Source organism: Caloenas nicobarica, chromosome 2 (assembly GCF_036013445.1).
Source record: "Caloenas nicobarica isolate bCalNic1 chromosome 2, bCalNic1.hap1, whole genome shotgun sequence".
In the NCBI taxonomy this organism is placed as follows: domain Eukaryota; kingdom Metazoa; phylum Chordata; class Aves; order Columbiformes; family Columbidae; genus Caloenas; species Caloenas nicobarica.
Window position 1 is genome coordinate 161,314,843 of NC_088246.1, and position 26,769 is coordinate 161,341,611.

Here is a 26,769-nt window from a genome sequence, read left to right on the forward strand (position 1 = left end):
CTCTTAGCAAAATCCTCATGGGACACAGGTAGGACAGCACCGAGCAACCCGGGTCCTCCCCCGATGCCCAGGATTTGGCCATGAGAAGTGCAAGGAGGAGCTCAAAAAATCACAGAATTATTTTGGTTGGAAAAGGCCCCCAAGATCATCAAGTCCAACTGTTAAGCTAACACTGGCACTAAACTATGTCCCTAAGAACTTTGTCTATGCATTTTTTAAACCCCTCCAGGGATGGTGACTCCACCAGTTCCCTGGGCAGCCTGTTCCAATGCCCCACAACCCTTTCCAGGAAGAAATTTTTCCTAAAAAATGTTCAGGAAAATTTGAGAGGCAACAGCTCCCCACCCCATCAACGCCTATTCCTGCTAATGTCTCTACTGCATGTAAACCCCTGCTCTAAGGTGGAAGGAGGACAGCAGGGGTGGTTTTACATGGTCTCCCCTCTTCTCCCTTTCCAGGTGGGGTGGCAGCTGGGGTGCCAGGCTCTGACTTACCGCCCCAGCCCAGCCACGCAGTGCACGGCCACGCAGCAACCAGGGTCTTCACAGAACTTGGTCTTCAGCAAGTTGAGCCAATCTTCCACTATCTTGCTGGGAGGAGGCGCTCCATCATCGAACGGCCAATCCTGCAAGGTGGGGGGGCAAGGTCGGGGGAAGAGAGAAAACACTGTCAGACCCTGGGGAAAAACTCATGGGTATTGTTTGTCACTCAGGGTGATGGCATTTGGGACCAGGGTGGCCATCGCCTGTCTTCTCCTCATTTGGATGGCAAAGCCCCATCCTCCCCTGCAGCAGCTCCTGTCTAAATCCAGAGTTTGGGAGCACAAAGCCACTTCATAAGAAGTTTGAGCAAAAGTGGCTTGGAGAGATGGCTGAAAGCTCAGGGCCTGAGGTGGTGCCAAAACTCACAGAATCCCAGAGTGGTTGGGGTTGGAAGGGACCTCTGGAGATCATCCAGTCCAACCCACCTGCTAAAGCAGGGTCACTAGAGCAGATCACACAGGAATGTGTCCAGGCAGGTTTTGAATGATTGCAGAGAAGGAGACTCCACAGCCTCTCTGGGCAGCCTGTTCCAGGGCTCTGGCAACTCAAAGGAAAGAAGTTTCTCCTCATGTTCAGATGGAACCTCCTGTGCTTCAGTCTGTGCCCGTTGCCCCTCATGCTGTCGTTGGGCACCACTGAACAGAGTCTGGTCCATCCTCTTGACACCCACCCTGGAGATATTTATAAACACTGATGAGATCCCCTCTCAGCTTCTCTTCTCCAGACTGAACAGCCCCAGCTCTCTCAGTCTCTCCTCATAAGAAAGATGCTCCAGACCCCTCATCATCTTTGTAGCCACTGCACTCCCTCCAGTAATTCCTTGTCCTTCTTAAACTGGGGAGCCCAGAACTGGACACAGAACTCCAGATGTGGCCTCACCAGGGCAGAGCAGAGGGGGAGGAACAACCTCCCTCGACCTGCTGGTCACACTCCTCCTAATGCACCCCAGGGACCATTGGCCTCTTGGCCACAAGGGCCCATTGCTGGCTCATGGTCACCCTGTTTTCAGCCAGAACTCCCAGGTCCTTCTCCGCAATGCTGCTTTCAAGCTTTCTAGCTTTCTGCAACACATGGAGGGGAAGGTGAACAAACGAGTCTTGAAAGGATGCTCTGGTAAAGCCCTAACACCGCCCTAGAGAGAGCTGAAGGGATGGAGACCCCTCCAAATGGGCCATTTAAACAGCATCCTTTAGGAAAGGCTCTTAAGGGACAAAGAAACAAGGCCCATCTTCTGAGCTTCATCCTCAAGCTGTAGGGACTCAACATCAGAGCTCGGTGATGAAGTGGGTAAAACGAGTGCTGCATCAAGCATCCCCCAGCCCTGGGACCTGCTAAGGGGGAAAAGTGACACCCGTCCCTTGCTTGTGACTGCTGCAGAATTTTGGGGGAAGGATGGTCTCTCCCCATAGGCACTCGCAGCCCATTGAAGCTGCATGTCTCTCCCAAAAGGGGGATTTCTCTCCCAAAAATATATTTGGCAGGAGGAGGGTGGCCACTAGCAGGGCAGCAGTGGGAGAGAGGGACGGGCAGGGGAGCATCACCTGGAGGGGACGTGGCATGGTGAGCTGCGGTGGGTGGGAAACATGGGCCATAATCCTCGTGTTTGAGGAGTGAGTCACTGAGCTGCTCTGCTGGACTCATCCTTGGTGTAAGATGGTCAAAGAAGCGGCCGAGCGTCACTCCAGTGTTTGAACAGGTAATGCGATGATGGGGCATCCACAACCTGCCCTCTTTCGGTTTAGAACTGTTTCCCCTTGTCCTGTGGTAACAGGCCCTGGTAAAAAGTCTGTCCCCATCTTTCTTATCGGCCCCTTTTAAGCACTGCAAGGCTGCAATAAGGTCTCCCTGGAGCCTTCTCTTCTCCAGCTGAACACCCCAGCTCTCTCAGCCTGTCCTCCCAGCAGAGCTGCTCCAGCCTCAGATCATTTCTGGGGCTCCTCTGGCCCCTCTCCAGCAGGTCCATGTGTGTCCTGTGCTGAGGACCCAGAGCTGGCCCAGCACTGCAGGGGGGTCTCACCAGAGCGGAGCAGACGGGCAGAATCCCCTCCCTGACCTGTTGCCCACGCTCCCTGTGATGCAGCCCAGGACACAAAAGGCTTCTGGGCTGCAACCGCACATCACCAGTTCATGTCCAGCCTTTCACCCACCAGTGTCCCCAAGTCCTTCTCCGCAGGGCTGCTCTCCAGCCCTTCATCCCCAGCCTGGGTTGATACCGGGGGCTGCCCCAACCCAGGTGTAGGACCTTACACTTGCCCTTGTTGAACCTCATGAGGTTGGCATGGGCCCACTTCTTGGCTTGTCCAGGTCCCTCTGGATGGCAATATGATATGACACATACAGATACAATATCCTACATACATATTCTATGTGTAGGACACAGCTATCTTTCCTTAAAAGATACAGCCTACAGACACATAGCATCTATACCTAGAGAGAGCTGCATCTGGAGGATCTGTACCTAGAGAGACATAGAATCTATTATCTACCTATATCCCTGTATCTAGGATATAGCGCGCTCTCTCTCTAGGATATACATTATGCAGAGAGAGCTATACAGAGAGGACCCACACGCAGAGGACCACCCAGGAGACATGAGGCACTTCCAAACCCTTTTCTAAATAATGAGCAGAGCCTCACTTTCCAGCTGGAGCCGAGCTCCCTGGCAGGGCAATCACGCCTGACATCATCTCCAATTACTTATCAGCCAAGACGCAGCACAGGCAGCTGCCTGCTCTGCCCTCTTGCCTTTTCCTGCTCACTGCCTGCTCCCTTTCATCCCCCAGAGCTGCACCAGCCAGCTGCTGGAAGAGCAAAAATACCACTTATCCCCCGAAGATAACGTCAGGGGTAACTGGAACCACGAGCATCTTTCACGTGGCATGAGGCGCTCTCATCCCCTGGATGCTTTAAAGCCCGAGTGACAGGCAGGGGAGGCAGCTGCCGGCTCAACTGTGTGAGTCACAGTTTCGGGTGTGTAGGCAGTGCTTTCCTTTTTTAAAGCACAGCCCCATCTCAGCATGGGGAGCTCTCCTGCCTCGCCCCCGGGATGAAGCTGGGCTTCAAATCCTGCTCCCAGGCAAAAGCGATGTCGCTTTGGTCTATCCGAAATGAAGGTGTTTAGCAGACCCCAGGGATGCGGGTATTTAAGCCCCAGCCTGTGCCCATCCTGCTGCCCACCTACCATGACGGTGATGCCGTCCTTCTCCAGGGGGGTCTTGTCGTAGGTCACTTCGCACACTCGCACAACCGTGGTGGCACCGTACTTCTTCAGGTCCTGGCGAGGGAAGGAGAAGGAGTGGGCTGAAAAAGCCCTGCCAGTGGCAGCCTAGTTAACCCAAACATGTCCAAACCCTGTCTACAATCACACTGACCCCTACGGACTCTCAAACAGAGCTGTGTCCCACCCTCTGGACCCTTGAGCAAACCCCTCTGTGGTCCATACAGACTGGGAAGCATGAGGAAACGTCAAATCCAAGGGCACCAAAGCTGCGTGGCCACGGTAGGATTTTTACCCAGCTTCTTCATGACTCCTTGGAGCTGCAAGCACCATAGAATCACAGAATCATAGAATAGTTTGGGTTGGGAGGGACCTTCCGAGCTCCCCCAGTGCCCCCCCTGCCATGAGCAGGGACATCTGCACCAGCTCAGGTTGCTCAGAGCCCCGTCCAGCCTGGCCTGGGATGTCTCCAGGGATGGTTCATCCACCACCTCTCTGGGCAACCTGGGCCAGCGCTTCACCACTCTCATTGTAAAAATTTCTTCCTCGTGTTTAGCCTGAATCTGCCCTTTTAGTTTAAACCATCACCCCTTGTCCTATCGCAACAGGCCCTGCTAAAAAGTCCGTCCCCAGTGTGGCCCTTTAATTTTAAGCCCTGACGGCTGCACCAGCAGAGATTTTACACTCCAGGCACAGAAACATCCCTGACACAGGTGCTAATCCCCCAAAAGAGAAACTATTTGTGCCCAGTGAGGTTGTAGCTCCTGCTGCAGAAATGCATTGAGGTGGCTGAGGGGTTCATAGCAGACCGTGCCGACCACACTCAGCATCCTGCAGATTGCTCAGAGGCTCCTTCTTGACCTCGTTGCCGTATCCCATCATCACTCCAATGCACGGCAGGCTTGGGTGTGGGATTTGGGCTGTTTCCAGCGCGGCTTATCGTCCGCCGCACAGATTGCCCCCGGATTACGTGCCAGCGTTATGGCCCCGCTGGGCACTGTGTGAGGTCATCTCGTCTCCTTCCATGATCCATCTCCTTCCTTCCTCGTGTGCGCTCGTCAGACCACGGCAAAACCCCTGCACACGCGACAGCTCAGCCAAAAATCCAAGAAGCCGGAGAAAAGGGGAATTTTCCCTCTTTCCACTGTGCCGTCCCCATTGCCTTGTGTGCAGCATGCAGACTATGGGGTGGCCGCTCCCAAATCCCAACCACCCTCCTGTGGCTCACACCCTTTTTTTTTTCAGGTATGCATTGGGAGGGTTTCCTTGAGCTCAGAAGACACCTCTGGTGCCAGCACATCAGACCTCAACGAGGTTTAGGTCTAAGGCAAAAAACTCTTTGCCAGGCTCACGTGCAGCCCCAGGTCCCCCCACAAATGCAGCAACATTCCAAAATCTCTCCTTTAAAGCAGAACCTGCTTGTGCCGGCTCGACTGAACCTGCAGGATGATGCCTTTCCCCGAAGCACTGATAAAAAGAGCAAGTCGAAGCCTTTCACCCCGTACCATGGACATGCATCCATTAAATCCCCTCCTAACACCCAGGCAAGGCACCGTTGCTGGTTCACGCAACACCAAGTCCTCCGGCTCCTTGTGTGCCACCCAACACTCTGCAGGCATTGGAAAGACTCTGGGATATTTGGGATGAAAAGTCCTTGTTGAGGTGCTGGGAGATGCAGCGGAGGTTGCGTGTGCATCCCTGTGCATCGCTGCAAAGCCCCTTGATGTGATGTGCTGGTGGAGCTGGCAAGGGATGCAACAGAAATTAGGAAATTCGGCTCCATCTCCACCACACTTGGGGTCCTTCAAAACATCCTACCCCAAAAAAGCCAGCGGTGATTGGACCCATCACCCCAGGATGCCACTGGGGGCCGTGGTACCAAAGGGGACGTTCTGCTGCCTCATCCTACACAGGACCGATCTCTGTTGCATCACGACACCAGCTTTTAGCCCCCAAATGAGCAGCTGGGCCCTGGCCTCCCCTCCTTACCTCCAAGAAGGTGTTGAGCGTGGCGTTGGTGGGGTTGTGCGTGATGAGGAACCTCATGTTTTTGTAGCAGACCTCCACCGGCGCAGGGCGGTTCATCCGGGCCATGGTGGGATGGGAGGAGAGTGAGGTGGTGCTGACGGCGACGGGGGGAAAAAATCCAAGAAAAGTGTGGCGTGGAGGGGAAAAAAAAAAAAAAAAGCAACAACCCCTCTGTACTTAAAAAATAAAACAAGATTGAGAACTCAATATACAGACGTTGTGCAAATAATCCCAGCTCCTGGGTGCGCGCTGGCTTCCTTGACACACCGCAAGCTCCCCCAAGGGAAAAAGCCAGAAGGGAAAAAAAATAATATTAATGATGATAATAATAATAATTAAAAAAAAAAAAAATCCCTTTGCTGTAGTGTTGGCGTCCTCGGCGTGTGTGCGACGGCGAGCGGCTGCCGCCTCCGGTGCCGCGCGCTCCCTGGCACTCTAGAAAGGCCTCTGCATATGGGGGGTGGCGGTGGCGGGAGGGTGACCCCCGTCACGTTACCCCATCGGGGTATGTGGAGTACTTGGGGGTGGCACGGGGGGCCGGGAGGCTACGGGGCGGCGTCGGCGGCGTTGGGCAGCGGTCCCTCGCTTGGGCGATCCATGCACGGAAGCCTTGAATGGTTGAGTCGGAGGGTCGGGGTGCCGGGCGAGACGAGGCGAGGCGGGCGGGCGCTGCTTTAGGGCACGGGCTGCCGGGGGCTGTGGGGCTCAGAGCTGCTCCTCAGCACCTCCATAAATCCCGTCGGAGAGCGAGGCTGTCAGGGAGAGAAAGGAAAATGCGGTGGTGAGGGTGTTCTCCCTCCCCAGGCTGGCTCCGAGGAAGCCCCTGGCCGGTGCGGGGTAGGGAGGACATGGTGCCCACAAATGCACCAGCAGCATCACAGAATCAGAGAGTGGTTGGGGTTGGAAGGGACCTCTGGAGATCATCCAGTCCAACCCACCTGCTAAAGCAGGGTCACCAGAGCAGATCACACAGCAATGTGTCCAGGCAGGTTTGAATGTCTCCAGAGAAGGAGACTCCACAGCCTCTCTGGGCAGCCTGCTCCAGGGCTCTGGCACCTCAAAGGAAAGAAGTTTCTGCTCATGTTCAGATGGAACCTCCTGTGCTTCAGTCTGTGCCCGTTGCCCCTCATCCTGTCATTCGGCATCACTGAAAGGAGTCTGGTCCATCCTCTTGACACCCGTCTTTGAGGTGTTTACAAGTATAAATAAGGTCCCCATGACCTTAAGCATCCCACATGAGCATCCTTGACCATGCTCATCTTTGCAGGAGACAGCAGATTAGAAAGCAAGGCAGTATTTAAAGAATCACAGAATAGTTTGGGTTGGAAGGGACCTTCCAAGCTCCCCCAGTGCCCCCCCTGCCATGAGCAGGGACATCTGCACCAGCTCAGGTTGCTCAGAGCCCCGTCCAGCCTGGCCTGGGATGTCTCCAGGGACTGGGCATCCACCACCTCTCTGGGCAACCTGGGCCAGTGTTTAAAAAAAAAAGAATTGAAAAATTTGAAATACTGTCTGAAAAGCTGCAATGGCACTGGGAAATAGTGGGGGCAACACACACTCCCCGCCAGTGAAAGGGAAAAGCACAAGAACAGGGAAGGAGCTTTGCTCTCACGCCACCCAACACCAGTACCCGGCTGGTGTATTTAAGCACCACAAGCTGATTCCCCCTGCACCCATCCCATCCCCCCAGACCTCACCTTTGTGTTCCCAAAACGCACGGGGCGGCACGGCGAATATTTCCAGCCCGAATGCCGCGTTCTGCCCGAAAACAGCCGCTGCTGCCCCTAATCAGCCACATGCTCCCGGCGCTGCTCGAGCAGCTCATGTCCACCAAATGCACCTCTAATGCTCTTAGGCCAACTAAGCCACCCACAAATGAGCTTTCTTGTGGCGTGGGGGGAAGCAGAGGAGAGGGCCAGGGGCACACGATTTCGCTAATGCTGGTGATAGATGTGTCCCTCCGATCGCTCAGCCGCATCCCTATCGCTGCCAGCGCATCACTCTGTATGAAGCATCCCAACCTCACAGCATCTTTGCCTTCAAGGATGGCGATGGGAAGAATTAGAAATCAATTCCCACTGTGGAAATGCCAAAACCCAGCTGAAGATGGGCCTGGGTGGGGAGGTGAGGGTGCTGCCAGCCCTGCTCAGGGCTGAGGGAACCGGGCGCATCCCCGGGTCGTAACCTGCCAGACTCTTGTTTTGAAATTGGTGCCTTCCCTGGGTCAGCGGCTGCTTAGCGCCATGTGGTCAGAGCCTCAAAATAGACCATAAGCACATTAAGTAACCCGAGCCGGGCCAGCATGCACCCCCTCGCCTCTCCTCCCGATGCTCCAGAACCCAGAGACCTTTCCCTCTGGGTTGTTTTACTCCGACGCAACGAGACAAAGTGGGAGCAGGGAGGTGCGCTGAGCACTGACCAGCTCGTCACACCACCCGGGTGCTCACACTGGGCTCCCCCGTGCCTGAGCATCATTTACAACCCACTCGCTGGCTCCTGCTTCTCTAGCGGTCCCCGGGAATGAAAAAATCAAATAGCAAAAAGTCAAACAGCAAAGGAGAAAAAATGCCAGGGGGACACAGGGCTGCTCTCCTCAATGTGCCCAGCTTGGCTGCTAAAATCGTGAATCTCCCCGCTGGCAGGGCGCTAATTATTTATTATTGGCAGCATGTGCAAGCCCTGGTACTGCCTTGGCGCACTGTGCATCCCTGTACTCATGGGTTTCCAGCTGGGATTTTGGAAAGGAGCTCAGAGGGGGGCTACGAGCTGGGAAAGGGACAAAACTCAAAGAGATTTCGGCACTGAGCCCCTCTACAGACCCTCTTATGTCCCTGTCTCCCTGAGTTGCCCCAAGCCCCCTTGTCAATCACATCCCATCACTCCTGATTCATTTTTTTTTTTCCTGTAAAATATCAGGTAATGCTACCCCAGAGCCAGGAGGAGATGGGACAGAACCAGCTCTGTGGTTTGTGACGGTGACTCGTGGTCAAACAGCATTGAGCTGGAAAGCTGATATTGCCCCAAATCATCCCCTTGCAAAACCAATTTCTCTGAAGCAAAGGATCCAAGGACCTTCCACTTTTCCTTTTAACATCTTTGGTTCTTGGCTCTTTCAGCTTTCACAGTGTTTAACAACGTCCTGCCTTCTGCCCCTTCGGCCTTGATGCACTACTGTGAAAGATGTTTGCAGTGCACAAGGAAAAGCAGCAAAAAATAACATTTTCCCCACCCCAAACAACCTCAGACCCTATTTTAATGGACTGCAGGGTTGTGTTAATAAAAACCATGCCTACATTTAATTGTGCCCTGGATTAAACCCACCCACTGAGCAACTCCATGGGACCGGGAGCTGCTGCGAGCACCAACCCCAGCATCGCACACTGGGAGTGGTAACTTAGACTGATAGAATCATTTTGGTAGGAAAAGATTCTCAAGGTCACGGAATCCAACTGTTAACCTAACACTGGCACTAAGCCATGTCCCTAAGAACCTCATCTACCTCATCTGCTTGCTCCCCATCATTATCCGAGACATGGTTCATGCTCCATCGGTGCTCTGCATCCCATATAATTTTTTATTCCTTTGGGTATTCTTGCTGCCAGTAATGGAGGTTCAGTGGGAATAGCCTGTGTATGAGAACAGCGAGTGCTCCCTTTCCACAGGGTCTCCTCTCCAGTGGAAGCATTACAAATATTTTGGCAATTGCACATCCCAGCAATTCAGCCCTGAAGCCCATAAATCCCTAATGGATATTCAATTGCAAATCATCCCCAGCTCTACAGGCTGCGATGCCGATCACCATATTAAGCACAGCGGAAAAATGTAGAAAAGGTTATTTCAGCTAATATTAAGAACCTGTCAAGTGAATAAACATCCTTCTGACTGGAGTACTACAGGGGATCTGGATGAAGCACGTGTGGATGCAACAAGCAAGCCCCGGATGAGGATGCTCAGCACTGGCCTTTCAGGCTCAAACCCATCGGGATGAAGCCCAAGGAAGGAAATCCAGCACGGATGACTGGCGGAGCTGGGTATCCTGCTGTCACTGTCCCCCTGTAATACCCACGGCCGGGGAGGAATGGGGATCACCTCCCCAGAGTGCCCATCACTGCTACCCCAGCATCTGGAAGCGCATCTCAAAGCTTCGCCACCAACATCGAGGGAGGTGATTCTGCCCCTCTGCTCCGCTCTGGTGAGACCCCACCTGGAGTCTTGTGTCCAGCTCTGGGTCCTCAGTACAGGACAGACATGGACCTGCTGGAGAGGGGCCAGAGGAGCCACAGATCATTATTATGATCAGATTATGATCAGAGGCTGGAGCAGCTCTGCTGGGAGGACAGGCTGAGAGAGTTGGGGTGTTCAGCTGGAGAAGAGAAGGCTCCGGGGAGACCTTATTGTGGCCTTGCAGTGCTTAAAAAGGGCCTATAAGAAAGATGGGGACAGACCTTTTACCAGGGCCTGTTACCACAGGACAAGGGGTGATGGTTTTAAACTAAAGGAGGGGAGATTCAGTTTAGACATGAGGAAGACATTTTTTATACTGAGGGTGGTGAAACACTGGCCCAGGTTGCCCAGAGAGGTGGTGGATGAACCATCCCTGGAGACATCCCAGGCCAGGCTGGACGGGGCTCTGAGCAACCTGAGCTGGGTGAAGATGTCCCTGGCCATGGCAGAGGTTGGACTAGATGAGCTTTGAAGATCCCTTCCAACCCAAACTATTCTATGATTTGCCTTTGAATTTCCACAAGGTTAATACGACACGGCAGGCTGCTTCCTTGAGAAGCCCCCAAATGACACACATACCATGTGAGCCACAGTGAGGTTTTTCACCATGATTGTGGAAGTTCCTGGTTCTTCCACAAGTTTTGCAGTCAAGAGCCTGGTGAGAATCCAGGGTGAATGCACTCTGGTGTGGAAACAGTGCAACAGAGGATCCTGCTCAGGGGGATGGGGACCACTGAGCCATCATCTCCCTGACTGCACCCCAAAGCACAGGGGATCATGGGATTCTCCTAATTATTCCTTTGCAATGTAGCACCTCCATTACAGAATCACAGAATGGTTGGGGTTGGAAGGGACCTCTAGAGATCCGACCCACCTGCTAAAGCAGGTCTACCCAGAGTAGATTGCGCAGGAATGCATCCAGGTGAGTTAGAATGTCTCCAGAGAAGGAGACTCCACAGCCTCTCTGGGCAGCCTGTTCCAGGGCTCTGGCACCTCAAAGGAAAGAACTTTCTCCTCATGTTCAGATGGAACCTCCTGTGCTTCAGTCTGTGCCCGTTGCCCCTCATCCTATCGTTGGGCACCACTGAACAGAGTCTGGTCCATCCTCTTGACACCCACCCTGGAGATATTTACAAATATCGATGAGATCCCCTCTCCGCTTCTCTTGTCCAGTTGAACAGCCCCAGCTCTCTCCGTCTCTCCTCATAAAGATGCTCCAGACCCCTCATCATCTTTGTAGCCACTGGACTCTCTCCAGTAATTCCTTGTCCTTCGTAAACTGGAGAGCCCAGAACTGGACACAACTCCAGATGTGGCCTCACCAGGGCAGAGCAGAGGGGGAGGAACAACCTCCCTCGACCTGCTGGTCACACTCCTCCTAATGCACCCCAGGTACCATTGGCCTCTTGGCCACATTGTTGGCTCATGGTCACCATGCTGTCCACCAGAACTCCCAGGTCCTTCTCTGCAGAGCTGCTTTCCAGCAGGTCCACCCCAACCTGTACTGGTTCCTGGGGTTGTTCCTCCCCAGGTGCAGGACCCTACACTTGCCCCTGTAGAATTAACGCACACTTTGGCCTCTCAGCCACCCAAGGATGGACCTTGCAACATCAGGGATGGAGCTGCTCTTCCTCCCAGCACCTCCAGGCAAAATAAAGGCCAGGTCTTCCTTGCTGGGGCCGATGACAGGTCTTGGCTGAACCCATGAGCAGCCGCCAGACCTGACAGCTACACTGCTGGTACTCAGGGTAGTAGGATGCAGCTGGTAAATTCAGCTTTTCCTGCACACAGCAAAGGAAAAGGAAGCTCTGCAGAGCCAAATTGTCGCTCCATGGGGGCTTTAGCAGCGGGACTCAGAACAAAGGCTCTTACTCACCCAAACAATATGTATCTCACCCGTATATAAATATAGCTATCTCCCGAGTGAGCACATCTCCCGTTCAAAGTTCACCTTCAGAAAAATCTAAAAACACACCCATCTGTGTTACATTTGCTCGACCTCTCTCCTGGTTTCAGCTCACATAGCAAGACACCGACTGACCCTTTCCCCTCGTGGCTGAAAAAGTTCTCATCCTGCCCCCAATCCCACCTCCACAACGAGCATTTCCATCACCTTGATGAAAGCCACAAGTTTCGGAGTAGTCCCAGTTATTTCCGTGTAGGAGTTTCGTGCACATCTACCAGTGCCGTGTGTGACCACAGCAAGCAGGTCTACAGAGCCTGGTCACACACGAGGACACCTACCACCGCCAGCACGAACAGCACCACCACTGCCACCATCGCCGCCACCACCAGCACTGCCACCACCTTCACTTAGGGAGACGAAGCTGGTGAGGGATCTGGAGCACAAGTCTTATGAGGAGCAGCTGAGGGAGCTGGGGGTTCAGCTGGAGAACAGGAGCTGAGGGGAGACCTTCTGATCTCTGAACTGCCTGAAAGGAGCTTGGAGCATGGAGGGGGTTGGTCTCTGCTCCCAGGTAACAAGTGACAGGATGAGAGGAAATGGCCTCAAGCTGCACCAGGGGAGATTTAGATTAGATATTAGGAAAAAATTCTTCACGGAAAGTGTTGTCAGGTGTTGGAACAGGCTGCCCAGGGAAGTGGTGGAGTCACCATCCCTGAAGGGGTTTAAAAGGCATTTAGAGGACGTTCTTAGGGACATGGGTTAGTGCCAGTTAGGTTATGGTTGGACTCGATTATCCTGAGGGTGTCTTCCAACCGAACTGATTCTACGATTCACCAGAACCAGCAGCACCACTGCCACCACCACCACCAGCACAAGCAGCACCACCACTGCAACCAGCATCACCATCAACACCGTCACCACCACCAGCAACACCACCACCACCAGCACAAGCAGCACCACCACTGCAACCATGACAAGCAGCACAACCATTGCCACCACCACCACCACCACCACCACCAGCACACCACTGCCACCAGCATCACCATCAACACCGTCACCACCACCAGCAACACCACCACCACCAGCACAAGCAGCACACCACTGCCACCAGCATCACCATCAACACCATCAACACCACCACCAGCAACACCAGCATGAGCAACACCACCACTGCCACCACTAGCAGTAAAACCATTGCCACCAGCACCACCACTGCCACCAGCACCTCTGCCAGGGAGCAGAGGTCCCTGGAGGCGCAGAGCCACGGCGCCATCCCCAGCCCGTGACCGCAGCCAGGGTCCACCCAGAGGAAAGCCAACACACCAAGATTTCCTCCGGCCGCATCCGCGCGGAAGGAAACAGGAAAGATCCGGGAGGAGAGCGACAGAAACAAAACACCCCGCAGGAGCTGGTGTCTGGGGACAGAGGTCTAAGCGGCCACTGGCACATTCTGCTCCAGGTGCAGGGTGGAAGGAGCAGATGAGGATGTCCTGGGAAAGCACCGTGGGGAGGCTGAGGGGCATCTGCCACCAGGGACAGAGCAGCACCCAGCACCACCTACAAGGATGCGTTGCGGGGTTTTTCCTCCGTGGGGTTATTTTTCTGTTCTGTTTCTTTTGCCACAGGGGATGTTTTTGGGACGAAACAGCGAGAAGGGTTAAAATCGCACGGGTGCAAAGGGAGAGCCATGGGGAGCTCTCGACAGCCCACCGAAACACACCTGCAAGAGAAAACTAGTTCAAGCAACTTCCTCCACATCTTTTTTGCTGTGTGGTAAACACTGGCTCACATGTAAATTCACAGAAAAGAGCTATATGACCCCTGATTTTATAGCCCTGGTCAGATTTAAGGAGTTTGGTGGTTAGGCAGTGAAGGAACATGCTGGCATGACGTTGGCTTGTAGATTCACAAGCAGGAGGCACTTGGGAGACTGGGAAAGAAGAAGTGGGGATGATGAGGCAGTGAGCCAGACAGGTAACAAAGAAGAGCAGAGTCTTCCAAGTGCTGTGCAAGCTGGGAATGCACCAGAGACCTCCGTAAACGTGATCAAACTCTTCTTATCTTTTATTTGCACCTTTTTTCTTTGAAGAAAGGCTGAGGCACAGTGTGGAAAGTGCCTAAGCCAGCCCTTTGGGAGTTGTTTTTCTGGCTTTGGAGCTGGTCCTCAATCCTGACGCAATGTGGACCCCACGTCGGTGATGGCCACGGGCGCTGGGGCTGCCTCTCCCATCCCATGCGTGTGGGGCAACACTCCAGAGGTAACACAAGACGCTCCAGCCATCCCTTGAGGGACCCTTTAGCTGCGATTTTGGCTTTTATCCCCACACGCAACCCCCCCAAGCAGCCTGAATTTGGGGTGTGCATAGATTGCTTTTTTTTTTTTTTAACTTCTTTGCACTGTAGGCGATTTAGCTGCTAGGAAAAGCTCATTGAAAAACAAAACCACAAACGTTCAGCACTTTGGGGGAAAAAAGACCCTCCCCAGCCAAACGCAGCCCCCTGCCCATCCTTCCCACCCCGTCCCCAGCAGCGGATGATCACGGGCAGCGGGCGGCAGCCCCGCTCGCAGTCAGATCTTGGTTATATGACCCGGGATATCCCCTCCGCTGCCTTCCCCCAGCAGCCGTGGGGAGGTCGCAGCATCCGTGCCAACATCAGAGGCTTTTCCTGGCTGGGATTTCAAGGGAAAGGAGGAAAAAAAAAAAAAACAAAGGAGGGGGGTGGAAAAGAGGCAAACTCCACAGGGAAAAGTAATAGGATGCTTTGGGATGGCTGCCTCGCAAATCTGCAGAGGGTGTGCCTTTGAGGGGCTGCTTTTGGGGAGGTGAAAGGCTCAGGCATTTGGGGACAGCGGGTCCCCATGCTCCAGCACCCAATGCAGAGGGAAGTCAGGCACCCCAAATACGGGGGGGACAGCTTCCCCCACATCTTTCAGGGATTTGTTTTTTTGAGAGGAATAAGGAAAAAAGAAAAAAAGCAATTCTGCCTCTGATGGGGCATTTCCAAGCTTCCTGCTCTGCCCAAGAGCATCCTTGGAAAGAAATAAATCCCCAAGTAGCATTCTTGTCCCAAAACACATGTAGGGGGGCAAGTTGAACCCAGTGGTCCCCCCACAAGAGAACTGCCACCACCACATGCTGCTCCCACCCCAAATCTCCAGTGTGGCTGAACATCTGTTTGTCTTTTCTTGTGGTTTCTCAAAGCATTTTGAGTGAATTTAATACTTGTGGCAAGTGCCTGAATGGCAAAACATAGGAGGGAGAGCGATGCCTCTTATGGGGTAACCACCAGGACCCCTCTGGGAAGGGTACAGGGGGGCTGTCATGACCTCTCCTTCAAAGCAGAGCTTGAGCCTGTGCTGGAGATATTTTTGGGAGAGGTGCAGCCTGCGCTTAGTTTTTCCACTGCCCCAGCCACCGGTGTTTTGGCCCCTGGTCTTCAACCGTCCCATTTTCTGCCGGACCTGAACTTTGCTATTTGGCATGCCCCTGCTCAGTGGTGGCAACCTGATGCAAAGATGTCCCTATGTCACCTGGTCCTACCTCCTCGTCAAGCCAACGGCAGCCCTGACCAAAGGCCACCGGCAGCCCTTTCTGTGTCATCAGCGCATCTTGCACAACCCCCAACGCCAAGTGGCCGCGGTGGCTTTGAGGGGACATTTGTTGACGAAGAAGGGGGCTCCAGGGGACTCAATCTACCCAACAGGTGGATATTGACCTGCAGATAGTGTTGAAATAGTTCTCCATGACATGCTAGGGATGGCAACAGGGAAGACAAGAGAAAATGCTCTGGCTATGATGAGCCTCATAGAATCATTTTGGTTGGAAGAGACCGTCAAGATCATCAAGTCCAACCATAACCTAACTCCAGCACTGAACCATGTCCCTAAGAACCTCGTCTATGTACCTTTTAAACGCCTCTAGGGATGGTGACTCCACCACTTCCCCAGACAGCCTGTCCCACTGCTCTCATGGAAAGGTCTTCTCTGGTGGCATCAAGATACAGCCAGCATTGACCAGAGAAGCCAAGCTCCAAAGGAAGGCAGCTCTTCCAAGTCAATGGCACCAGGCTGAGACTGGGTTGGTGGGTCCTTGAGCTTCCTCTACCATCCAGACCCTTGGCTCTCAGGGGTTGTCCTCCCAAACCACTTCACCCTCACTCCCCAGTATTGCATATACACATTTCACCCCATGGAGACACAGTCGTATCTATCGTGACAGGCCGCTGGGGGGTGGAAACACCACTGGCCCTCTCCCTCGTGGTGAGCACTGAAGCACTTTTGAGGGCAGCCACCAGCCCATGGGGACAGTGATGCATGGAAAACCTTGGGATGGCGCCTCCTCGTCCTCACCAGCCCTGACCGCGGTCACCTCCCAACAGAAACCCCACCTTGAAACAGCCCTTCCAGGGCTGTCCCCTTTCCAGCAGGATGGGACAGAGATGCTGCACGCAGATAATACATGCCACCCCAGCCAGGGCTACTCATAATATGGAGAGAAGCTGCAGGAAACATGATGTGTGTCAGCCAGGACAATTAAAAGCCGTGGAACAAGCAAAAGCAGATAGAAAAATACCCTGCTCCTGCATGGGATGCTGCAAGGTCCAGTGGTGCCCAGGCATCCTGTAGAGACCCCCGCACGCCAAGCTCCTGGCTCATCCCACCCAGCCCAGGTCCTGCTGAGAAGGTTTTCCCTGCAAACCTCTTCCAGAAACCTCCTTACCTCCAGCAAAAAGCCACGGCACAGCTCCCTGGTTGCTGTGGGACCACTGCTCTGCAAAACGACACATCGACAAAGCTCCAAGGACAAAGGCGGGCAGCTCCGAGCTGCCAGTTTTGGATGCACAACTATGGGAACGGCTTGATCCTGTACCCTCTCCTACCTCCCTGCACCCGGCCACCACCAGCAACAGGGACAAAATCCTTTGGTCTGAGCCGCTGCTGCTCTTGCGCAAAAGCTGTATCAAGGGACACCGTGTCCCCAGGCGCCGAGGTGTCCCCCGCCCGCGAGAGCTTGCAGAGCAAATAAAGGTGGTTTTCTTTCAAATAAAAGATCAAAGGGAATGAAATGCCGAAAGTCGCAGCTGTTCTTGCTGGTGGGATGTCGGCGCCTCCGCTCGCTGTGCAGAGCCCACCTGGTGTGTAAAGCGTTGCCTCTTGTCCTCAGCCCAATTCACACTCTGTCAACATGGGAGATGGGAGACCAAAGTGGGAGGAGGAGAATGGAGGAACGGGCATTGCTTTGGAGGAAGGACGTTAAACCAGTGCAGAGCTTGGGCTGCTCAGGGTCTGCAAAGTGCAGAGCTCCTGAAACTCCAAGTCCTCTGGAAGTGCATCTTGCAGGGAAATAAAAAGGAGAGAATGTGTCTGTGGCTCTTCCTCTGGCTCGGTAATCAGTGGCCATCAGGGACTTGGAGAAATGGGTTTGATGGATGGGCTATTTGATGGATAAGGAATTGGCTGGATGGCAATCGCATCAGAAGACAAACAGTCAATAGCTCAACGTCTAAACGAAGATCAGTAACAAGTAGTGTCGATCGGGGGTTCAGACTGGGACTGGTACTTCAATATGGCCTTCAATGTCTCTATTAATGACACAGATAGTGGGATCAAGTGCACCCTCAGGAAGTTTGCAGACGACAACAAACTCAGTGGGGCAGCTGATAAGCTTGAAGGAAGGGACCTGGACAGGATTGAGGACCGGGGCTGTGCGAACCTCATGAAGTTCAACAAGGCCAAGCGCAAGGCTCTGCACCCGGGTTGGGGCAACCCCCGGTATCACGAATGGACTGAGAGCAGCCCTGCAGAGAAAGACGTGGGGGTAGTGGGGGATGAAAAATGGGACCTGACCCAGCAATGTGTGCTTGTAGCCCAGAAAGCCAACCGTATCCTGGGCTGCATCAAAAGGAGCAGGTCATCTACTCTGCTCTCATGAGACCCCACCCGGAGTACTGTGGGGTTCCCAGTACAATAAAAACCCATGGACCTGTTAGAGGGGCCACAAAAATGATCAGAGGGCTGATCAGACGGGCTGAGAGAGTTGGGGTTGTTCAGCATGGAGAAGGCTCTGAGAAGACCTTATTGTGGCCTTTCAGTATATAAAGGGAGCCTGTAGGAAAGACTTTTTACCAGGGCCTGTAGTGATAGGACAAGAGGCAATGGTTTTAAATCGAAAGAGAGTAGGTTTAGACATAAGGAAGAAATTCGTTATGATGAGAGTGGTGAGACACTGGAACAAGGTTGCCCAGAGAAGCTGTGAAAGCCCCATCCCTGTTCCAGCTCAGGTAGGACAGGGCTCTGAGCAACCTGATCTAGTGAAAGATGTTTCTCCTCACGGCAAAGTAGATGGACTAGATGGTCTTTAAAGGTCCTTTCCATTCCAAACCATTCTCTGATTCTATGACTGCCTGATGGCCGGGGTGGCCAGGTGGCACCATGGACCTTCCCTAGGGTTCTCCATGTTGGCTTCCACCAGCTCCCAGTTTGGCTCTTCATTGAGTGGGGTCCAAACTGGATTCGAGATTAACCAAGGGATTTAAAAACCTTGCTGGAACAGAACTCTCTGAGCATTAGGGAAATGGGGTGAAAACTCCTTAGACCAGAGTCGTATAATGCTGCAGCTTGGGACATGGTCTCAGGCTGCAAAAATGGGTTCCTTTGTTAAAATCAGGCTGTTTTCCCTCCAGGCTATGAACCATAAGCAGAAAACAGGCTACCAGCACTACAGATGAGCATGTTTTAAACCACATCCTCACTTGCAACGCAGTGATGCTCTGGCATGCCAAGGCTGCTCCAGGCCACCGTTTGAGGCAAAACTGGCTAAAAAAGGAACTGATGGCAAACTATAGACATCCTGGTGCTTCTTGTCACTTAAATGAACTGGTTTTTGGATACATGAGATGAAGAGACATCTAATCATATGCCTGTTATTCACATGAAGAGATTTCCAGCAGCAGCTTTCTAGAAGCCAGCAAACACTCTAAATGCCTCAGAAAGAGAAATTGCAACGATTTGCATGAGCAAAAAACTGCTCCAAATAGGAGATGTCAGAGATGCTGCTACATGCTCCTCTCCCCATCCCGGCAAGGGAAACAAGGACGAGGTTGTGCAGCAAAATCCAACTGGCCACGATGCACTGAGCCCAGGTGATTTGGAGACTACTGAAGGAGAAGGAGCATGTCCTCAGGGGAATGGCAGAAAGAGAAGAAAAAAAAGAGATTAAAGGTTTACACGCAGGAATCCTATCACATGCCACTGCCAAGCACCATGTGAACATCGCAACAAGTGGGGATGCCACGTCCCACTGGAATGGTGCAGCCAGGAAAAACAAACCAAACAGCAGGACATTGCAACCCCAAAGCAACTTTCTGGACAATGTGGAGGTGAAATAGTCATTGCACGGTGGTTTTGGGCCAGAGGAACCCGCAGACAGCAACGCCGTGCTGCTTCTCCCCAAAACGCCGACAGGTTTGCAAGAGAGTGTCTGACTGCTCGACGCTTACTCACGAGCACACTATGGCTTTGACTTTCTTTCATCAGGGTATTTGCATAAAACCGGCGCTGCCTTTAGAGAGATGCAAATTCCCTACAGAAAGGGAAGCGTTTGAATGCGCTGGCTGCTCAGACGTGCCGGGCAGGGAGGGCAGGGAAGCGACGCTTTTATCACCTGAAAATTAAATAAAGGCTGAGATGTGAAGCCTCCCCAGCCTGCTCAGCAGGAAAACTTCCCCAGCTCCTACGGCCGGATCCAGCAGGGATGGGACCGGCAGGACGCAAGGGTTTCATCCCTGCTTTGCACATCCTCCCCAGCCCCAGGGGTAAGCTTTAATGGCCTGGAGACACGCAAGCTGCTCCGCTCTGCTCGGCTCCCGGATGGTTTCAGAGGCGTTTTGACACCCCGGCGTGGGTGGCATTTCCTGGCCACCCTTGCTGTGCTGGAGCAGGCTCTAACCAAGCTGCAAGCAAATGAGTTTCCCTGGATAAATTAAGCTGCAACGCCATGTTCAGCATTTATGATGAAGCCAACAGGCAGCTACTGATGATAGTAAATGTTTTTGTAGGTGCACATGGCTCTGCCTCTCAGCGGGAGGAAAGGCAGAGGAGGTGAATGAAAAAGTAACCCCAATAACAAACAAAAAGCCAAAGCTGCTCTGCGGGGGAAAGGCCCTTCATACAAGACCTGAGGGAGAAGTAAACCCAGGGAGCCTCATCCTGGTGATGGTCCAACCACAGAATCCCAGAATGGCTGGGGTTGGAAGGGACCTCTGGAGATCATCCAGTCCAACCCACCTGCTAAAGCAGGGTCACCAGAGCAGATCGCACAGGAATGTGTCCAGGTGGGTTTGAATGTCTCCAGAGAAGGAGACTCCACAAGCTCTCTGGGCAGCCTGGTCCAGGGCTCTGGCACCCGTCCCACTGGAAGCTCCTGGAGCCCGAGCTCTGCAAAGCCGGTGGGACCAGCCCTGCCTCGCCATGGGGCATCGCTGCCGGCAGCAAGAGCACAGGGCAGCATTCTCTCAACATCACCAGCTGCATGGGCCACAAGCAAAATGGGACCGTGCCTAGAATCCAGGCTGTGCCCCCACCATCCTTTGTCCCCTCCGGCCCCACTGCGCTCACCAGGTAGCACCGATCCCTTCCCTGGACTCCTTGCTCAGTGGCACTGGGTGCTAATCACAGAATCATAGGATAGTTTTGGTTGGAAGGGACCTTCCGAACTCATCCAGTGCCACCCCTGCCATGAGCAGGGACATCTGCACCAGCTCAGGTTGCTCAGAGCCCCGTCCAGCCTGGCCTGGGATGTCTCCAGGGATGGGGCATCCACCACCTCTCTGGCCAACCTGGGCCAGTGTTTCACCACCTTCAGTGTAAAAAATGTCTTCCTCATGTCTAAACTGAATCTCCCCTCCTTTAGTTTAAAACCATCACCCCTCGTCCTATCGCAACAGGCCCTGCTAAAAAGTCTGTCCCCACAAACAGGGGATGCATAAGGGCTCTACAGGAGAGCCGTGGGACCTATCTTGGGTGTTCCTGGTCTGCTGGAAACAGAGGTTGTCAGGAATGACTCGGCTGACCGGGTTAAATTCTTGCTTTGAGATGCGGCCAGAGGAGGCCAGGGTGGTCCCAGCCTCTCCGCTCCCAGGGGCACACGGGCTGGTTTCAGCCTGGGAGGGAGGCGGACAGCCATTCTCAACCCTGCCTGACACAGCTGCACCCTGGGGAGGGATTTTCTCCATCTCCTTTTTCATGCTGCTCCCTAAAGAGCCAGGCCGCAGCAAACAGAAAATGCGGCATCGAGGAAAACCAGCAGAGACCTTGCAGAACTGCAGAAACACCCAGCGCTGACTCAGTGCTGGATCAATTCCCCTATTATAAGCTCCTGCTGTATGGAGAAGCAGCTAAATGAGGGCATTCCTATTAATATACCTGGCTCCACGCTGAAATTTGTACTATTTTAACTACAGAAAAAAACCCACACTACAGTACCCTACAGGAGCGGCGCACAGAGTACTCACAGCGGCCAGCACAAAGGATGCTTTGCCATTTTACAAATAATTTAAATTTGGCATTGCACACGACAACCGACAGCAAAACCAGCCCAGAGACGGGCAGTCCCACCACTGTTCAGCCTGAGGGAGCAGAGGGACGAGGATGTCCCCAAGGGTGTCCCCTCCAGCCACAGTCCCTGGCTTGGGCTCAGCCCTTGCAGCCCGAGGACATCGAGATGTCAATGGCTACTTTGGAGAAGGCACCCAGGAACTGATCCCGTCTTGTGGGGAATTACATATCACTTAAAAAAAGGTTGATTTTCATCTAGATCCATGCCCACCCCATCTCCCTGCAAACAGGCAGCTGTACTGGCACAGCACAGGGATGGGGACGGGCAGGCAAAGGCTGCTAAATGAATGCTGCAATTAAATGCCGAGCTATGGTGCAAAACTCCTCCGCTGCATGTTCCCAGGAGGGAATTTCCCCCGTCAATTTTCTTTTATCAGCTGGTCGATAAAACACTTCCCACCTCGTTTCCACATCTACCATAAGCGTCGTTTGTCAAATAGAAGGAGAACATCCTCTCCGCCGTCATTAGCAGGCCCTGGGCTGGCATTTACTAGAAACACAGCAGGACTTTCCCCGAGCTCCAGCCGTGTGCTCCAGCTGATGGTGGTACCTGAAGGACTTTGGGAACTGGAAAGACCGACCTCTCCTGTGAAGCTGGACCCCCAGACTCTCCAGCTGAACCTCCACGAGCCTACAGAACCATGGTGAGCTGGATTTGGATGGATGAACCCACGAAGCCTTCGTCTAACTCAACCGCAGAGGAGCACCTGCCCCAAATCTACTCCCAGGTGACCAGTACAGCACATGAATCTTGCGCTGGGGTAAGAATACGAGATTTTGGTTAATGCCGAGGATTAACTCTGAGCTCGCCCACTTTGCCAGCACAACTGCAGGCAGGAGCTGGACAGGAGCATCATCATGGGTACCAGCATCACCAGCTCCTCACCAACAGCTCGTCCTGAACATCCTCGTCGATTGTGGCCACAGCCCCAAGGACCAGGAGAATTCCCAGCAGCTGGAACTACAGGTGCAACCCCTTTGATGCCAGGGCACCGATAAAACCCCGGTCCTTGACCCGTCCATTTCAATAAAACAAACAAGAGCTCGGTGAAATCTCCGCTAACTTTAGCAGATGACAATTTTAGCAGCTCACTGGAGGAACTGCCGCCCAGTTGCGTGGTACGATATCTCTTCTGCATTTTATCCCTAGCAGCGCTTCAGGCATATATTCTGATTTTTTTAATGCTTGAAGACAGCGTTAGGGAATATACAGCGATTTTTACAGTAATAGAGGAAAGAAATCAGTATTTTAATGGGATATAGGGAAAAAAGCCTCATTCTGCAACAGCATCCGCCCGGAATCCTGCAGTATAAGACTGGCTGGCAAAATCTGCACCCACATGTGGGACACTCCAGCTGGGACCTTGTTAAGTCGGGAAAGGAGTAAGCTTACGTGGCTGTCCTGTGCAAAATGCATTGCACGTTTGAGATCATTCAGATGGGCTTAAAATGTGTTATTTTTTTCAACTTTGGTTTTTGGAAGTGATTTATCGAGCCCCTACATTTTAGCAAAGGTCAACGAGATGGAGGATGCTCAAGAGCAGCTCAGGGATCCACAACAAGATATGTTCATGTGGGATTAATCCAGCTTTATAATACGAGACTTTAAGTGAAACTTTTAGTCTCCAAACCATGCCTTTTTCAATGAGTTCATTTTCAGGAAGCTGTCCTACACACTCGCCTCAAAAAATGTTTGTCTCTGGCTTGCCTCCATTAAATCAGATAATTGGGAGTTTATAAGTTCATAACTTGAACTGAAGTTGGAAAGTTTCATCTTTCATTTTCCAGGGCTGATTCATGGCCAGTCTGGCCTGAAACGTGGGTTTGCTTCAAGTTCGCTGTCATTTCAGAGTTCATTTGCAGTTTAAAGCGATGTTCCGCTCCTGTCCGACGTCTCCTGCGCTCTCGTCGCAGCTCAGCGCTGGTGCATACTGGCACGGCTTGTATCTGCACTCCCCAACGCCTGCGTGGACCCCACTTGTTGACCTTGATCGGGAGAAATGCTGGATTTGCTTCTTTGCTAGAAATTCAGAGGGATGTCAAGCAAGGATTTTGGTCCTTGTGGGCTGCTCCACGCCTGAGCAATCATCCTTGATGCTGAGCACAGGCAGCAGAGCCAGGACACACCACCTTGGACTTTTTACTTTTATCTTTAAAACGGACATTTGAGTTTTTCCAAATTGAGCTTTTTCTCCTCTGCTACACCAATACAAAAATTTGAGCTTCTTTATTTCACTGAACCTGGCTGTATTTCTGCTCTGCAAAGTCAATAAGAAGAGAAGCCAACTCTTTGGCTCTCTTGGAAGCTTTGCGGTCCAAGAAAATCAGACGAAACATTTGAATGAGCTCAAGCTTGTTCGCCAACAGTCTTGATTTCTTAGGGACCTGACCCTGCATTCAGGCTGACCGACACTGCACCGACAGCAATATTTTTGGGTCCTGTGTGAAATACTCCTGCAAAAGCCCTGCTGCCAAGTCTTGCAAAAGTTCCCAGGCTTGAGGGGCTGTCGCTGGATGGGAGGAAGGAGGATCCATCACAGGGTTCATGTGAGTTGCTGAAACATCTCAGGTTGCCAGGGAAAGGTCAAAAGTGGGGAGAGACGAGCACCACTTAAATACAACTCAGTAAAAGCATCAAAATACATACAGGCGAGACAACCTCTAACCTCCCAAAGTGATGGAAGCATCACCATGGGCATCTCACCATTGATGCCTTCACGGACACCCTGCAGATCAGATGGTCACCACACTCACATGTCACTGACATGTCTTGATGGACAGACGAGATTCCTGGTCCCGGCTACTTGGATTGTACTCCTCTCTGGAAATTTAGCATCTAAAGTACACATCTAGCACTGAAGGATATAATTTCCTCTCTCTCGGCCCTGCCCAAGGTCACCAAAGGACACGAACCCACACGTAGGGCATCCCAGCCCATCCTGGAGACACAGACCTCCCTTCCCAGATGTTTCCTCTCAGCTCCAAGCAGCACCAAAATGCTCCCTTGGGGCCCCTCACATGATGGGAAAAGCAGTCCTCAACCCCAAAACGTGGTCATCACCCCAAATCCTCCACAGAGGCTTGTCCGCAAAGCCTGTCTGAGGCGAGACACCTGGTCGTAGCCCAGGGATGAGGCATCCGGCCGAGCCCACAAGGTGGAAAGTTCAAGTGGCTGCTGTTTATTTGGCTTTGCAGAGAGCAGTCGCCCAGCCTGAACGTGGGCCAAGCACCTTCTCATCGCAGGAGGGAGTCTTTAAATAACCACCACTGGTCAGAGTTTTGGTTTACAGCTCTGCTGGATGGAAAACCATCCCTCACACCATGTCTTCTTCTGCTCTTTCCTGAGTAGAAATGGCATCTGCTCACCTCTCTACCTCCTAGGTCTTCATCTTCATACCCGCCAGTCCCACGTGCTTCATGGAAGCTTGCTAGCAGCAGAAAAATACCTCCAAGCATAAGCATAAAAACATATTTGGGCTTTTCCTCCCTTCTGCAAGATGAATTGTATGTCCCATAGTCAAAGCTTCACTTTGCTTTGGTGTAAATTAGCAGCTCCTTGAGGTTCTGCTCGTCCTCCCTGTCCTGCCATTGAGGTCCATTAAGGAAGAAATTTTTTGCACTGAGGGTGGTGAAACACTGGCCCAGGTTGGCCAGAGAGGTGGTGGATGAACCATCCCTGGAGACATCCCAGGCCAGGCTGGACGGGGCTCTGAGCAACCTGAGCTGGTGCAGATGTCCCTGCTCATGGCAGGGGTGGCACCAGATGAGCTTGGAAGGTCCCTTCCAACCCAGACTATTCTATGATTCTATATTTAACAACACCCATCTGCAGCCTTTCTTCACCACTACAAGGTGCTCCTCACCTTCCCGACACCGGGCTGGTGCGTTGTCAGTTCATATGGTTAAAACCAGGAATAAAGAATAAAAATCCTTCTCTTGGTAGTAGCAGAAAATGCCAAGAACCCCCCCAAGAGGCTTTCTTATGTATTTCCCTGGGGGATTTGAAACCAGAAACGCGGGCTGAAAGGGTCACCCAACAAATCCTGCTTTACTGATGGAAAGTTCCCAAACGCTGTTTACTGGGAAGCCTGGCTACTTTGGGATTTTGGCAATGCAGGCTTGCCAGGACTCTGGGGAATAGAAATTAAGGGGTTTTTTTTACCTATAGCTGTCATTAACAGATTAACCTAAAATGATGGCTGGCAAGAGGAAGCTCCATAAACAAGCAAAATAGCTTTTTACAGTCAGAAAACAAGACCTTGCCCTGACCTCCTCCTGGGCAGATTCACTGTCAAAACGGTATTTTATTTTAAACTATGCCGGTAAAAAGTAAAAAAGAGCTGCTTCCTTGACACTTAAGTCAGGTAAGGACACAGCAGGCTATTCTGCCTTATAAATAAGCCTGCTCTTGTATATACGTGTTTTAAAATAAGCTTATGAAATGTAAGCACACAGGCTTTCATAAAAAATAATTCAGCCTCGCTGAAACCATTTAATCAGGGCTGTGACAGAGATCTGCGCAGAGGATGATAACTTAGTCCCAAAAAAACCCTTAGAGACAGATATAACACTCTCACAAACAGGCAAATCCGTTTTCAATTTTCCCAGCCCTCCCGTCCTTTGAAGGGGTGTCTAAAAAAATGCAAAAAGGATCAAAATATCGTATTTTTCCTAAAGACCATCTCTGGAGCTGCGTTTTTGCCTTGGTTTCAAAGCATGAGATTACAGATGGAGAAGTTAGGGTGGGAAGGGTTCCTTCCAACCCATGTGTACGCGAGCACTTTCCACGCTGCCCACCTTCTTTGCACTGCTGAGACAGGTAATTTTTCTTTTTGTCCCTGTCCTCTACACTCCAGGAGAGGAGCCGACCATCAGGAAATCTAGGCTGTAAAAATAAAACACAGTCTTGGCTTTGGACGGAGCAGGTGCACGGGGAGAAACTATTTTTAACTCTCATTCTGCAAGAGGGGGATGCCGGCATCCCGCTGCACGGGGCTCGCCTGAGTTTAGGAGATTTATTTGGAGGTGGCGGAGGGGTCTGACTGGTGGTTAATCCCGGTGCTGGGCGCTCGGGGCTGAGGGAGAGGACATCAAAGCATTCCTGCATCTGCTGGGGAAATGGGAGAGACGGCAGAAAGTGGCTTCGCCTCCTCCCTGCCCGGCTCGTGGGGCGACAGGCAGAAGTAGACCTGATGCTTGTGGCTCTCCATGACCCAGGGAAGCTGTTGAGATACCT

The 26,769-nt window shown here is 52.5% G+C and overlaps 1 protein-coding gene across 1 annotated transcript in view; it reads right to left on the reverse strand.

Moving 5' to 3' along the window:
• The window catches only part of PTP4A3 (protein tyrosine phosphatase 4A3), a 50,522-nt gene that overhangs the window by 5,641 nt on the left and 18,112 nt on the right, over window positions 1–26,769 (reverse strand). The window contains exons 2-4 of the mRNA XM_065629401.1: window positions 5,749–6,539; window positions 3,724–3,816; window positions 495–625 (exon numbers count right to left, since the gene is read on the reverse strand). Coding sequence (XP_065485473.1) covers window positions 495–625; window positions 3,724–3,816; window positions 5,749–5,853 — 329 coding nt within the window. The 5' untranslated portion in view covers window positions 5,854–6,539. The remainder of the gene's footprint in view (window positions 1–494; window positions 626–3,723; window positions 3,817–5,748; window positions 6,540–26,769) is intronic.